The 16,441-nt window shown below is 35.0% G+C and overlaps 1 protein-coding gene across 3 annotated transcripts in view; it reads right to left on the bottom strand.

Moving 5' to 3' along the window:
- PDS5A (PDS5 cohesin associated factor A) overlaps positions 1-16,441 on the bottom strand; it is a 111,110-nt gene that overhangs the window by 8,006 nt on the left and 86,663 nt on the right. For 2 of the 3 annotated variants that reach the window (XM_019751955.3, XM_019751956.3), the window contains exons 27-32: positions 13,091-13,223; positions 12,449-12,568; positions 9,037-9,099; positions 8,124-8,269; positions 7,019-7,127; positions 1,975-2,327 (exon numbers count right to left, since the gene is read on the bottom strand). In XM_019751955.3, coding sequence (XP_019607514.1) covers positions 1,975-2,327; positions 7,019-7,127; positions 8,124-8,269; positions 9,037-9,099; positions 12,449-12,568; positions 13,091-13,223 — 924 coding nt within the window. Of the gene's footprint in view, positions 1-1,970; positions 2,328-7,018; positions 7,128-8,123; positions 8,270-9,036; positions 9,100-12,448; positions 12,569-13,090; positions 13,224-16,441 lie in introns of those variants that run through there. The other variant, XM_088790083.1, reaches the window with a different exon arrangement.

Here is a 16,441-nt window from a genome sequence, read left to right as displayed (position 1 = left end):
TTTCAGAGATAAGGTCTGGTTGCTACTGAAATATTTTCAGAGTCCAAGTATGTATATCTGGATATTTTGGTTAGATGGCAAAAGGACAGCTAATGAGGAGGACGGTCAGGTGGCTCAGGTGGCCTGTGTGTGATGACCAGTACATTTTGTGTGGGTGAGGAATAGGTAGAATAGAATTCTAGAAACCCTTTAAAGAATTCTGGCAGAGTCTCCAAGGAAACTGTTCAACTTTTGCACAGCTGAAAAGTATATTAAGAGGTAAAGAAACTAGAATTCAATACAATGGTTATAATTACGGAGCATTTATTCTGTACAAGGCATTTTGTTAAGTGTTTTATATTTATTGATCCATTTAATTCTTAGAACATACCTTGAGGAATGTGTTATCATATTGTTTTACTGATGAAGAAAAGGAGGCGAAAGTTAAATGTGCTGTTCCAGGACAAATGTCCAGGATTGAGAAGAAAAGTAGTAAATTTGCTCCCAGTATTGGCTTTCATTACTATACTTATTTGTCTTTAGAAGTTAGTAGGAAAAACACCCATCATTTAGATCAGGTTGGGGCCTGGATCTGCTGCCATGAGATGTTGTAAAAAGTGGCCAAGAGACACCTAAAATATAAGAAAATTTAACAGCCCCAAACTTCAGAATTTTATAAATGGTAACTTAAAGAAAGTACTTATAAAGACATGATTTAGCAACACTACTTTATAAAGATACTGAAGCAGGGTGGTGAGGGTATCCTGAGATGATCAAAGCTGGCTCTTTCCTAGAAGGATCTCAGATGCTTACAATCTAATTCAGGGGGAGATGAGTTAGGTATAGATATACAAGGGAAAGAGAAGGGGGGTAAGGTAGGGCTAAATTCAAATTGTAGGCCAAACATGGAAGGGGCCAACTTCTAGATCTCCACCTGCGGCACCACTGTTACACTGTGGGAAATCTGAAACCGCAGCCCAAGAATGAACAAAGATGAGCAGCTTGTGAAGTTGTTTCATCGGGCTGGTGGGGCAGACGTGCGTTGTTGACTTATATTAAAATTAACTGTAACGAGAAATTAGTGAGCAGGAATATACTGCATTTTGCTGTGTATAATGAGCACCCACGTTTTTGGCCCAAACTTTAAGGGGAAAAATCTTTCCTTTTAATTTTTTAATTCAAATTTTTGTTTACACTTAGGTACTTGCTTTTTGTATTATAAAGGAATTTTAGCATTTATTTTTTTTAACACATTATGGTATAAGAAATTTTACGTAACAAATAACTTACAAAACACAAGAACAGATACAAGGTGCAAGAAATTTTATGTACCGGTAACAAATTTACGGTATTTACCCATCATAGAAGGCCAAGAACTCTCTCCTTACAAGTTTGTTGTTAGTTCAACAAAACCGATTATCATATTCCAGGGTATTATTTTGCGTACAGATATTGTTACTGATTTCTAGAGTTACAATTTTAACTCATAAGCATAAATAAAAGAATTAAAAACATTTATATAGATGTGGAATTAGTATTACCTATGTATAATGTACATCCTTATTTTTCCCTCACAAATCTGGGCAAAAAAGTGCGCATTATACACAGCAAAATACGGTACCTGTTCATGTGTCATGGCTTCTATCTTCTCCATTCTGAAACCTTTGTATCCCGAAAGTAGCCATTTATATTAAGTAAACCCCGTGTAAGTATGTGAAAACCACCAAGCAAAAGATAATACTGTCCTAATATGTCTAATGAACAGAAATATCCAAATACCGTATCCTAATTAAAAATTAACCAAAGGAAAAAAAGATCTCTCTTCAAATTGATGTCCTGGAGGTATTGAAATAAAAAAACAGATGCCATTATAACCTACTTAGGAAAATCAAGGGCAGTTTTCACTCCCAAATGCCTAGGGGTTTAGTAGTGATTGACAGACATACTAAAACAAAATGTCTAAATTCAAAGTTCAGAAAGGATGGTGTACGTTACCTTTGTAAGTCAATTTGTCTCTCTGCTGGTGCTGCCTTTTTGGCTACATCTTGCAGTTTGGGTGCTTTGGCATTACCTGCTTCCAAACCCCCAGGGCTTTCCTGACTGACCGCAGCTCTCTTTCTTCCCTTGCTAAGAGGTTTACTTATATCATCATTTTTGGTTGCGTTGCCCTGAGATTCAGACTTGGGTCGACGTCCTCTCCTGGGCTTTGAAGGGGCAGGTGGTCCTGATTCATCTACCTTCTCATCTGTTTTCTGCTGGATATTCTCTGCACCAGCGGCTGTTACTGTTCTTTTCTTTCCTCGGTCACTGCTGATGTTGCCCTGGGTAGCCTGATCAGAATTAATCTCCTAAAAGAGCACAAAACAATTCTATAAACACAAATTCCTTAAATACCAATGATCTGTACTAGAAAGTAGTATTTTGAAAGTATTTTAAAGAAGTTGTAATTCCCGGGCTTCTAATTAACTACCTGCACCCTATGAGGAATGTAAACTCCTTGAAGGCAGGGACTGGGCGGTCCTAACACACACACGCACTCAGTAAATGCTTATTACACACGCACAGGCAGTATATATACAATAGAGAAAATCTACGCAGTTTTGCGATCACACCCATTCTAAATGAAGACGTCCTTTTTATTGATGGAATGCTCTAACTGTATCACTTTTCAAAAGAAAATATTATGTTTTCATAGTTCAATGTTTTCTTTCTCTATGATGCATCTAACTATAATAATCTTTGTAGTTTTGTGACATGTTCTTAATTTCTCACTCCACTTATTCAAACTTTTGTCTCTTCTTACTGCATCAATAATTAACCTACTTTTCTTCTGAATATTTTTTTGTCCTTCTAGTTTAGCACATGTTACATATACTAAGTCTTCTAAAACGTTCAAAGCAATAAAATCTCATTTTAATATAACATATATGAACTATAGGAGGAACAATAGTTTTCAGAATGAAAGTTACCTTTATATGGATGATATTTAGGAATCAATTAGAATTTTAATTGATAAAATTTTAATTGATTCAAAGGAAACAAAGGAACACTATCATCATCCAAAAAATTAGACTATCTTTTCAATTAATAATTTTACATTCATTTCTCTCAGAAAATCTTTTCAGAATGACCGGAGAAGAAAACATAAACTTTCATGTTTCAAGAAAATTTACTTAAATAAAAACTCACAAAGGTAGTAATTTAAGTCAGAAAAACCACACAGCAGTGTTCCATTTTTAGGGTTTACTCTAATGTTAACCCTCACTTTAAGACACTGGATAATACATGAAGGAACAAGACTCAGGTAGTCCACATGAATTAAACTGTAAAATAACACGCAATGGATTAGATCGGAGATATGCGGTTTCCCTGGGGAAAGATGGTGCTTCCTGGGTAAAACAAGGTATTATTAAATCTGAAGTAGGTACCATTCATTCCACCGAATGCCTATTAGGTACAGAAGCTGCGAGGCATAGATTGGGAAACAAAATTGACAGTGTTCCTGTCCTCCTGTACGTTAGTATGACAGATGACTAATGTTTAAAAAGGCAAGCAAATATTTAAGTATAAGTTACCCCAAGTGCTAAGAGATTAAAGAAGAGGGCATTCTGAAAAAAAATCAGAGAAAGCATCAATTTCTAATTGGTTCTTTTGGAGAATTATTATTTTAACAATATCAAAGTAGGACCCATCAGATAAAAAGAGAAGTATTCCAAAGAAAAGAGGTAGCAAAAGTACATGAAAAGGGAAACAGCTTGGAAGATTTAAGAAACTTGGACCATAAGGAGGAGTAGAGGGACTTCAAGATGAAAAAAAAGATAAAAAATATGAATAAAATCGCCCTAACTACATATCTATTAACAATTACTTTCAATGTAAATGGATTAAATGCTCCAAAAGATAGGGTGGCTGAAAGTATAAGAAAACAAGACCCTTACATATGCTGCCTACAACAGACTCACTTCAGATGAAAGACAAACACAGACTGAAAGTAAAGGAATGGGAAAATGTTTTCATGAAAATGGAGACAAAACTCCCCAAAAAGCTGGGCGCAATACTTATGCCAGATAAAATGGACTTTAAAACAAAGGCTATAACAAGAGACAAAGAAGGAGCCAGTAATCCCACTTCTGGGTATTTATCCAAACAAACACAAAATGCTACTTCGAGGGGACGTATGCATCCATATGTTCATTGCAGCACTGTTCACAATGGCCAAGATGTGGAGGCAGCCTGGGTGTCCACTGATGGATGAACGGATAAAGAGGAGGTGGTACATATGTATAATGCAATACTGCTCGGCCATGAAAGGGAATGAGTTCTTGTCATCTGTGGTGGCATGGATGGACCTGGAGGGTATTGTGCTGAGTGTAGTGTCAGACAGAGAAAGACAGATGCAATGTGATTTCGCTTTTATCTGGAATCTAAAGAACAAAATAAAACAGAAACAAACACATACAGAGAACATTTTGAGGCGGGCTGGGATTGAGAGAGAAAAGGGAAGGGATTAAGAAGTACAAATTGGTTGTTACACAGTAGTCATGGGGATGTAGGGTACAGCATGAGGAATATAGTCAATCATATTGAAATAATAATATATGGTATCAGATGGGTACGAAATTTATCTGGTTGATGGATGGGAGGGGGGTTGAGGGCAGGGTCAAAAAGGTAAAGGGATTAAGAAATACAAATTAGTAGTTACAAAATACTCATGGGGATGTAAAGTAAAGCACAGGGAATATAGTCAATAAAATGGTAATAACTACGTATAGTGCCAGGTGGGTACCAGACTAGTCAGGCGGATCACTTCTTAAATTATATAATGCCTAATTAACCACTATGAAACCTGAAATTAATATAATATTGAATGTCAAAATAAAGTGTAAAAAAATATGATCCATGCTAAAATGTGTATATTATTTGCAAATAAATTATCTTAAGTAAAAAAAAAAATTTGATTTTATTCTCCATGCTAATGAAAGTCATTAAAGATTTTAAGTAGAGGACAAACACAATCCAAATTACATTTTTAGAAGATCAAATTGGCTGCTATATGGTGATTGAATTGGAAGGGCGCAAGAATATTAACAAGAACATAAAGCTACTACAGCATCAAAAGTTTAGTAAAGAAAAAAAGAACAAGAACAGGCATTCACAGAAGACCACATCTAAGTGGTCAACAACAATACTGGTAGTGAGAGAAATGCATATTAAAACAACAATGGGAACTTAGTTTTGATACTTGAGACTAAAAAAAGTTTAAAATGGGGTAGCTGGTTAGCTCAGTTGATTAGAGCACGGTGCTCTTAACAACAAGGTTGCCGGTTCGATCTCCACATGGGCCAGTGAGCTGCAACCTCCACAACTAGATTGAAACAACTACTTGACGTGGAGCTGATGGGTCCTGGAAAAACACACTTAAATAAAAAGTTTTAAAAAAAAAAATAAAAAAAGTTCAGACGAACTGTAAAACCTGTTGTTGGTGGGTATGTAGAGAAAAAAGAACTCACATATCCTGCTGGTAGAGCTGTCAGGTGTTCTAATTTTTCAAGAAGGCAGTATGGAAATATCTAAAATGTGTAATATTTTCCCTTTGACCCAGCATTCCCACTACTAGGAACCTAACCCATAAAACTAAAACCACCAGTAAATGTGTGTTTGTAAAGAATATTTAATGCCACATTTTAATGGCAAAAAGGGGAAAGTATGTGTGTACACACATAAAATAGTAAGTGAAAATAAGACTGTAGAGAAAAAAATGAACACACACCAGATTAGGGTGTTTAAAAGGAAAAGACTGCATTAAAAATCACACACATGATCATATTTACACATTGATGAACATTATGTACATGTGCATATGTATAAAGAACTCATGCAAAAGCCAAATGAAGAGATCAGTTGGTCAACTCAGGTACGAAGAAAAAGAAGATTCCTAACAGATGACATAGGTAGAGCTCTTGCCTGTACTCACAGATGTATGTCTTGGTTCTTTTTTTAACCATCTCCCTTATTCATCTTTCATATTACAATTTGATTTCCCTCATAGAGAAAATAATAGGAGAGAATGTGCTGGTTTTTAACTATGCATATTCAGTTTGCTGGATAATTTTCATATACATAACTAAAAAATTGGTTTATGTATCAATCTCTCCTTGAGAAATTGGTTGGCAAGAAACATTCCCTGAGCTTTATCTTTTTTTCAGTATACTAACAAGATAGTTTTTGAGCCTACTAAGACTGAGGACCAGACCCTGGAAAGAAATGATCGTATCAACTTATGGGAGACCTGATGAGGAGGCTATCATATCAGGCTTTGGCAAAATACAGCCCCTGTCTCTTCAGGCTATTCCGAATTTGTTAAAACATTCTTTGGAAGTGTGAACAAGTTAAAATAAGGGTTTGGAACAATATATTATAGATCAACCAGACAGTAAGATTTTAGCCTCTCAGAAATTATAATTTAAGTGTCCAATATATTTTATATATAATTTTACAGCAGAGGCTGGAAATGTAATAGATAACTATTTAACTAGATAAACATTTGTATACCTGCACCATCTCTTAATATGTATTATAACTATGTTGTTAAGAAAACTGCATGCCACAGTTAAAAGGTCAACAACAAAGAATGCAGCTGTTAAAGAAAAATTCAAACATTATAAAAGGTTCACTCAAAAGTTTAACTTGTACAAATATAATAAAAACAAAGCAGTGCTGACCCTGGCAGGAGTCAATAAGCTTCTGAAAGTAAGATCTCAAAAACTCTCAATTCCTATATTTTCCAGGGTTGGGAGAAGTAGTGTGGGCGAGGGCTACTATATGGGTGACCACATAAACTCTTATAAAAAGAAGGGGAGGTAAGGCAGAAGCATTCTTGGGGAGTGGAGGCATTCTAAGTATAGCAAATGGTGGAATACACACATGTATAATACGTAGTATATATTAACCTCTTGACTGTGGGTTTCTTACCCCTGCCATGAAATTTGTAATAAGAATCTCCATGGGAGAAATCTACTTGTTAAATTTTTAAATTTACCTTATTTTTTACAGGGTCAATATTCTTTACAGGTGTGACAGAAATAATTCTCACTGGGTTCTCTTCATTTTCACTAACTCCAGTTTCTGCTGCCTCTGAACTCTGTTCCCTGTTGAAGAAAAATAAACCAAAGCTTCTTTATTTCATCACATGTATAGAAAGTTTCCTCTCTCAGTAGATCAACAAAGAAACAGAGGCTCAGGCTGTCTGTTATATTTAGAAGCCGAGTCATATCTGTTATATCATGTTATTGATTTCCATTTAACCTTACTAATGTAAAACAGAAATGGCTGCCTAAAACCACCTGACAGAAAGATTAGTTGTCAAGAAACAAAATAACACAACTATTCTAAGCCCATCTTTTGGGCATGGGAAACACTAAAACAAACCAAAAATCCAACGACAGCCTATTGTATAGTTGTCTCCAGTCTGTGTCGTTAATGCTCTGCAAACGTGGGGTCTGCGAGGGGCCACTGGGGGGTGTGTGTGAGCCCCGTCACCTCTGTCAACCACAGCTGTTCATGTTAATTTATTTTATATTTTCAGGTTTTACTGCTAAAAATGTGTTTAAAACACCACCAGTTAAAGTTTATTCTTAAAATTTCATGAGTAAGAATAAATATTTTAAAGCCTCAATATTTAGTGTTAAGAGCACTGTCAGATGGAAATTCTTATGCAGTAGCTTTGATAGTAAACATCTGACATGTTAAAATGAACATGGAACAGTTTTGTTAAGTGGAAAGGTTATTTTTACTCAACTCATGCTAATTTGACTGAATTAAAAAGCATATAAATTCAGGTTACATTTTCATATTTTCCTAACTGTTAAATTTTCTTATGTATATAAACATTTCTATGTAAATTAGTTGTATTACAAATTCTTGTGATTTTTCCCTTTAACTTTTCTACACACTTGGAATACTATATGGTTTCAAATGTGTAGTACTCTCAACTTACATCATTAATTATACCAAAATTCAGCACTATTATTTGGTACCAAAACGTTTCCTAAAGTCTATTTTTGTGATATAGTGCTTTAGGAAAAAATTAAAAGATGAACCAGGCTGTAAGTTATAGTAACAAAAATAACTGGAAAAAAAATTACCTTGATCGATTTCCAGTTGAAGGGTTTAGCTCTGAATTTACATTAATATTGCTTCCAGTCTCAGCTCCAGTGCTTCTGACATATGGTTTCCTTCCCGTTGCTGATAAAGGTTTGTTTACTGCACCTAGTACTCCAGCAGGTTTTGGCTAAAAATTACACATATGCATGTCATTTTATACCTTACTGAAAAAAATACATAAATTTAGGCATATGTAAGAGATATTGTTTAGCCTAAGCCAAGGAATTATTGTTACTTTGGAAAGTTAAACCCTAACTTGGAAAGTTAAATCCTAGATTTGTTAGAAATGGCAATTCTGTAAAACTGTGCTTATGTGAATACAATTTCAAGTCACAAATATTACCTGTACTTATTAATAACTAGGCAATATTTAATTATTCCTTATTGCTCAATCAAAATGAAAAGTGCCCCTAAAACACAGTGAAATACATAATAAATAAGATATAATAAAATGTATTACAAATAAACTACTGAGTATATAGTAATAGGGTTAATCAAAAATTAAATTTCCTTTTAAGTTTTTAGGTGTCATATTACCTTTATAAAAAGAATATAAACTGTCTAACTCATTAATACTTTAAAATTCATTTTTCTCTTTCTTACACATCTAAATTTATTATACTACTTTTCAGGAAAATCTGCTTTGTGGATTCTAAATAACTTGAAGCCTATGAGGACTGATGAAAACACATGGTCATACTGCAAAAGAGGGAGGGGTTCATGGCAGGAAAAAAAAGCCTTAGAGAACAAGTGCTTTAGAGGCTACAATCCACAACATGATCCCTAATAATCAGAGACTATAAAATCTGGGAGACAATTAAAGGTTATTTCTAGGAATATCAGAAGCAATATACACATGAGTTAAAGATCCCCAAATTATCTAGTACATAATACCTTTCCTGTTAACAGAAGTACTCTTGTCTCTTCTGAAATGTAACTCTTGTCATTACAGAAGTCCTATTTAAAAAAAAACACACAAAGTGAACATGTGTATTTTTATTACAGTTCTGCTTACATATTAATTAATCAAATAATCAAAGAATATTTAATGAACCATACCCTAAGTCTAGCTTTAAAATTAAATCAACGGCACATAAGCAAATGTCAGAGATAAATTACTTAAATAACATTTAAAATAAAACACTCACGTTTTTCACATAGTTCAGAGCAAACCGTTTCCAGTTTATTCACTGAACTATCTTCTCCATTCTACTATAAAATCTACTTTTGTAATCTCAAAGAATCCAAAATGGTACTACACATATATCAGGCACTTAATATTTACTAAACATTCCACACTGGACCTCAAGAAAATTATCCTCAATGGAAAAAAACACACAGATTAATCAGTTTAATTAAAAACATTTTGTTTCTTAGAATCGTAAGTAGACTATCTAAATCATAAAGGTAAACAAACGTACAAGCACATTATAATGTGCTTTGGTAGTTGTGGTACTGACCAATTACCATTTTACCCCGAAAATAAGACTTAGCCAGACAATCAGCTCTAATGCATCTTTTGGAGCAAAAATTAATATAAGACCCAGTCTTATTTTACTATAATATAAAACTAGTTATAATATAATATAATATAATATAATATAATATAATATAATATAATATAATATAATATAATATAATATAATATAATATAATATAATATAATATAATAATACAATATAACATATATAAATACCAGGTCTTAATTTTTGCTCCAAAAGATGCATTAGAGCTGATTGTCCAGCTAAGTCTTATTTTCGGGGAAACGGGGTAAATGAATTAAACCAAATGTGGACAACGATGATACTTTCTTGAAAGTTGTATCTATATAAAACTTAAGAGTTCAAATTTGATCCTTCTCTGTTCAATATCCTGGTAACAGCATACAAATAAACCACAATGGTGTCATGGAAGCAAAATGAATTACTATAATCAAGAAGTGCATTAATTTTTAAATAATTTTACCTAAAAAATATATTTTTTCTTTTATTATGTTTACCTTCATACTAGTGTCAGGAAAGAACAGAGAGCCTGTAAAGAAATTACACTTTTGGCATGTGTTCTAGGCAAAGTTGTATAATTTTTTTGTTTGTTTGCACAAAGGCTTTTATGTAGCTATAATAAATGTTACAAAGCCTGGGCACCAAAGCTCATTCATTTTATTCAGGAAGATATTAGGCTGGTGCAAAAGTAATTGCGGTTTAAAAGGTTAAAAATAATTGCAAAAACCACAATTACTTTTGCACCAACCTAATATACTACAGCCTCACTAAACTATCCTAATATACGAAGTGTGATTAAAAAATATGGTGAATGCTGCTGCCAAGTGCCATCCAATGGAAAGGCAGGGATCTTCAATATAGGAAGTGGCACATTAAACTTTAGTAACAGTGTGTGACAAGTTTCAACTTGTTGGGTACAGTCAGTCAAGTGTGAGCTATGGTTGAGAGGTGTGTTTTAAAGTGTGCCATAAATCATCCTCCATCATGACAATGCTCCATGTCACACATCACTTCTGGTATGGCAATTTCTGTCAAATAAAAATATTACGGTGTGTCCTCATCCACCTTATTCACCGGATCTGGCACCCGGCGACTTCTGGCTCTTCCCCAAAGTCAAAATGACCATGAAAAGTAAACGTTTTGAATCAATTCAGGACATCGAGGCAGCCATGACTGTACAACTAAAGATGCTCATGAAAGAGGACTTCCAGAACTGCTTCAGAAAGTGGCAAAAACAATGGGATAAGTGTGTTTGAAGAGAGAGGGAGTATTTTGAGGGGGATTAATGGCAATGTGTCTTCTACTTTAATAAAAATTTTTAAAATTTACACATTCACCATATTTTTTGATCATACCGCGCATGTATGCCTTGTTTTCTAGTGTTTGAATTTATACTAGATTAAAAGCAACATATTAGAATATGAGATGAGGAAAGTTGCTCATTGAAAACAGAAAAAACCCTAAGTTATTATTAAGAAGTCTAAACACATTATGTTTCAGATATCAAAACAAAAAACAAGTAAAATTAGGTGTAGTGACAAACAACAATTTCATTCTTAAGGATATGATCGCTATTGTATGAAGATTCCAGTCATGATAGCCCTGGGTTAACAATAAAGCGAATTTAAATTCAGGAGCTCACTTAGGAATATTTATAAAGACCAGTAAATTCAATTAGAGGGCAAATAACTTTGCAATCCATTATTCCTATCAAAAACGAGGCACAGTAAATGTCGAATACTAAATCATTACAGAAAATCTAATTAAAATTTTTGTCATCATATGGCATTCAAAGTAGGAAGCTTTGCTTCCTGGAATGTTCTTCTGTAAAATACTGGAAGGGGGATATAACTAAAGCATATCTAGTTTTAAAAATGTGTAAAAAATTTTTTAAATGCTGTATTTTTTCCAATTAAAAATATTGAGAATTCTGTTTTTTAAACAAAGCACAGGAAAGTTAAACAAACTTCAAAATACCACTTTAAAGCAGGAAATACTTTTTTTTAGTTTTTTAAAAATAATGCTAATAGTAAATCATTTTTAAAGGAAATATCCAAAAGAAAAATATTCACTATTTTCTTTCCTTGATATGACTAATTAAAAATAAATAAATGGAGAAACTTAAACTTTAGTTAGCTGGAAAGCTTATTTAGACAAAAAATATGCTGATAGCAGAATAAACATACTATGGAATTTTTAATAAATTTATTGAATCCTTACTATATGACAAACTTTTATGAGCCTAAATATCATAGTAGTAATTGTTCATAGGTATCATTATCGTCTGCATTTTAGAGATGAAGAAATTGAAGCTTAAAAGAGTTAACTTGTCTAAAGTCCCTCAAGTTAGAAGTGGTTGATTAGAATCCAGGTCTATCAATTGCCAAGACCAATTCCATTAATTTTAACTTTTTATTTCACACACACACACACACACACACACACACACACACACACCCCTACACTGTACCAAACATTTTGTTTACTTGTCTGCAAAAATGCTAACAGTGTTTTAATAAAATGATATTAAAATAATTTTAAAAATCTGAAAATTCCTGACATACTAGAAATATCCAGAAGAAATAACTCACTTAAGTGTAACCACCACCACCAACCTTGACTCTACTCTGTAAGGTAAGAATATTTATTGTTCAGGGCCCTGGAAGACAATTTCTTATTTCTTTATAAACTCAGAGGTACTTTTTAACTCTAGTCAAGACAATCCAGTATTTGCCACTTGAGCTGATGGTAACTGAAATTTAAATCATTTTAGTGTGGTAGACAAGTAAGGGGAAGAAAATTACCTTTTCAGGTTGTGTAAAAAATTTCATTGGAAGGACTGGATCCTTTGGTGAATCTGCATTGCACAAAGCACTTTTACTATTTATAACACACAGAGCCACATCACATACTGTATAAAGTTTCTAGGGAGGAAAAAAAAAGAAAGGTCATACATAATTTTCAGTAGTGCAAAATAACTGTAAGAACCAAATCTACCCAATGCATAAAATGGAATCAAAAGCAGGATGTGTGGTTATTATTCCTTGAACATTTCACATTTGTATTTGGCATTTCTTCTCATGTAGCATCCTGGTAAACAAAAAACCCCTTATCTTAATTTAACATGAATGCACCGAAGTAAACCAAAGGAAACATACAAAAAGGGTAGCTACTTGTCTGTAACTTACTAAAAGTTTTTAAGATAGCATAGTTGTAAATTTTATTAGTTCTTATCCCCATGCTCTGTAGAAGTTTTAATGTCTTTTTCAGAGTAATAAACATTCAATTATAATGAAATGCAATAAAAACTGACTATAAATATATATATTTTTATAAACATTCTATAATCCAATTTATTATGTGATAGAAAAAAAACAAGTGGGACAAGGGCCATAATATTTTTTCCTGTAACATCTTAATACCCACTGGCCTAACACATATCTTACTTCATTTGTCTTGGATTCATCTGGAGACTGGGCATCTTTTGTTAATTTGATGTTCTCTGCCATCTTCTTCATAAAGGCATGGCTATTGTTTTCATTCTTTGTCATTAAAACTTCAAGCATGAACCACAGGCACCTAAGTGGTAAACATATTCACCTATTAGAAACTACATGTAGGTGCTTTTGCTTAATGGATAAAATATCTTATTGGGAAGTTCTGCTGTCTGAATATAGTACGAGTAAAATATAGAGAAAACCCTAATGATTAATACAAATATTCTGTGAACATTCAATTCCAATGGAAAATTAAATAAAAATAAAATAATAAATATGAAAACAGCTTAATGAGAAAATCTGAGTTTCACACAGCCCATAAAGACTCATTCTCTAGGTAGTCAATAAACATTCAGATGATTTGACTGCTTAGTGCTAAGCTTTCTCAAACCATTTTTGCTGTTTTCCACTTGTTACTGTATACTCATTTAATACATAAAGTGTCCGAAGGAGCCACCTGAATTTCTAAGTAAAAGTGAATCCCAAATCAGGATGAATTTAGAATCACTGGGAAACTTAATAGACAAATCTATTTTAAGGTAAGGCCTGTTTTTAATAAGTTCCCAGGATGATTCTCAGGCAGCCATGACACTCCTGATTTACTGCATCAACGGGAGAAATCATTTCATGACAATCTATGTGTAGTTCATTACCTATATTCTATGTAACTTTTAAGAAACTACTGTAAGGGAGAAATTTAGCAATAGGCTAATGGAGTTTGTTTTAAGTAGACCTGTCTTACAAGAAATATTAAATTGAGGCTGAAATGAAAGGACACTAGACAGTAAGTTGAAGCCCTAAGAAGAAATAAAGAACACCGGTAAGAACAAAGGTAAATATAAAAGCCAGCATTATTGTATTTTTGATTTGTAACTCCTTTTTGTGATATATGATTTTATTTTATTTAATTTTCCCCTCCTTCCCCCTTAACTCCAAGTCAAGCCGTTGTTCTCAGTCTAGTTGTGGAGGGCACAGCTCACTGGCCCATGTAGGAATCGAACCAGCGACGCTGGTGCTAGGAGCACAGCGTTCCAACCATCTGCACCACCTGGCCACCCCTGTGATATATGATTTTAAAGGCAAATGTATAAAACAATTATATCTATAAATGGAGACAATGTATAAAAATGCAATTTATAACAATATAAAGGGAGAGGGATAGAGATGTATAGGACCTTAAGTTGCTATTATTCAAACTAGGTTGTTATAAGCTTAAGATGTTAATTGGAATCACTATGTAACAAAAAATACATAAGACAAAGAAAATAAATAGCTACATGGCAGAAGTAACTCCTTCCTTATCAGTAATTACTTTAAATGAAAATAGATTAAATCTCCCAATTAAAAAGCAGAGATAAGGAGAATGGATTAAAGAAAAAGAAGAAAAGATCCACCTATACCCTGTCTATAAGAGACTCACTTTAAATATAAAAACACACCAACATTTGAAACTAACAGGATGGAAAAATACGTATTTCATGCAAACAGTAACCAGAAGAGAGCTAGTGACTATTTTATGATCAGACAAAATGGATTTTAAGTAAAAAAACAGATTACAAGAGACCCAGAAGGACTATACTGATAAAAGGTTCAATCCAGCAAGACGATATGACTACTATAAATACAAAGCTAACAGCCCCAAAATCTATGAAGTAAAAACTGACAGAATAAAAGGATAAACAGGTAATTCTACGTTCAGAGAGTTCAATACCCTATTTTCAATAATGGACAGAAAACCAGACAGAAGATCAATAAAAAGACAGATAACTTGGTCTGGTTCAACATGGTAACGTAGGAAGATCCTGAACTCACTCCTCCCACGGACAGGGAGTCTACAGTTACATACGTTAGAATTTCCTCTTAAAAACCCTAAAGGCTGCCTGAGTGAAGACCACACATCGGGCAAAGAAGAAAACCACACCAAAGCAGGTAGGAGAGGCTGGAATACAATCTCACCAAAAAACCCCACCCTCGATGCTACAATCCAGGAGGGAACTCAAAGCCTGTGGCTTCTCCATGAGGAGCAAGGTGTCCAAACGCCACATCAGATACCCCAAGTTTTAAGGCATGAACTTGAGAGATGAGCCCCCCAAACATCTAATTTTGAAAACTAACAAGGCTCCTGTCTGGAGACCCACAAGATGGTGGCAATCTGAAAAATGGGCTCCTGCGCTCGAACTCACCCACCCCAGGGTCCAGCTCAGGCAGCTGACAGTGCCCAGACTTAAAGTGAAATGCTTATATTAAAACCTCTACCCAAGGGGCAGGCATCTAATTTAACACACACCTGTTTTATTGTGTTTTTTGTTTTTTAAATTGGGGAATACTGGGGAACAGTGTGTTTTTCCAGGGCCCATCAGCTCTAAGTCCAGTCGTTGTTTTCAATCTTAGTTGCAGGGGGCGCAGTCCACCATCCCATGTGGGAATTGAACTGGCAGCCTTGTTGTTGAGAGATTGTACTCTAACCAATTGAACCATCCAGCCGCCCATCCAGGGGCTCAGCGGCAGCTCCACTGTCTTCAGTCCAGTTGTGGAGGGCACAGTCCACCATCCTATGCAGGAATCGAACCAGAAACTCTGGTGTTCAGAGCTTGTGCTCTAAGCAACTGGGCCATCCAGCCGCCCCAACACACACATTTAAGAACCTGCTGGAACACCCTCTGGGGATGGAGACTGGCAGGCACCATCTTGGTGCTCTCCCTTTGCCATGCTCCAGAGAACCAGTAGCACCCAAAGGTGACCTTTACTTGTAGCTAATGCCCCAATATTTGTGGCTGTCGCCCAGAGGATGCCTCTTGATGGCCCGGCTCTAGAAGCCAGGGGAGCTTGTGTTTCTGGTCACATGGGACTGTAATAATTGGTGTCACCCAGAAAGGGGCACATACTTCTGTTTGGTGCTCTGATTTTTGTGACTGCTGCCAAGAGATACGTCTACATTACCTGGCTCTGGTAGCCAGTGCTTGTGGGTTCTACAAGAGTGGGACCAAGCAAGAGTTCTGTAACCAAGAGTTCTTAAAAAGCTACCACCCCCAGGGCACAGCAAGAAGCAACAGACTCAGGAGCTCAGTGTTTCTGTGAAGGAGAACTATTAGATGATCATCATGACTGTGGCCTGAAGAGCAGGCCTCTAATTAGGCCCATCTAAGGGCTGACTATAATCCTCACCGGGAGGGCAGGCGCCATCTTTGTGCTTCGCCTGTGCTATGCTCCAGGGCACAGTATCTCCCAGAGGAAAGCTTTACATGCATCTGGTGCCAGTTTTTGTCGCTGACGGCCAGGGGACACGCCTTGATCACCTGC

The sequence above is a fragment of the Rhinolophus sinicus genome, chromosome 1 (genome assembly GCF_057876585.1).
Source record: "Rhinolophus sinicus isolate RSI-liver-muscle chromosome 1, RSI-T2T, whole genome shotgun sequence".
In the NCBI taxonomy this organism is placed as follows: domain Eukaryota; kingdom Metazoa; phylum Chordata; class Mammalia; order Chiroptera; family Rhinolophidae; genus Rhinolophus; species Rhinolophus sinicus.
Note: the sequence above shows the minus strand (reverse complement) of the source record. Positions and strands in the feature narration are given on the sequence as shown.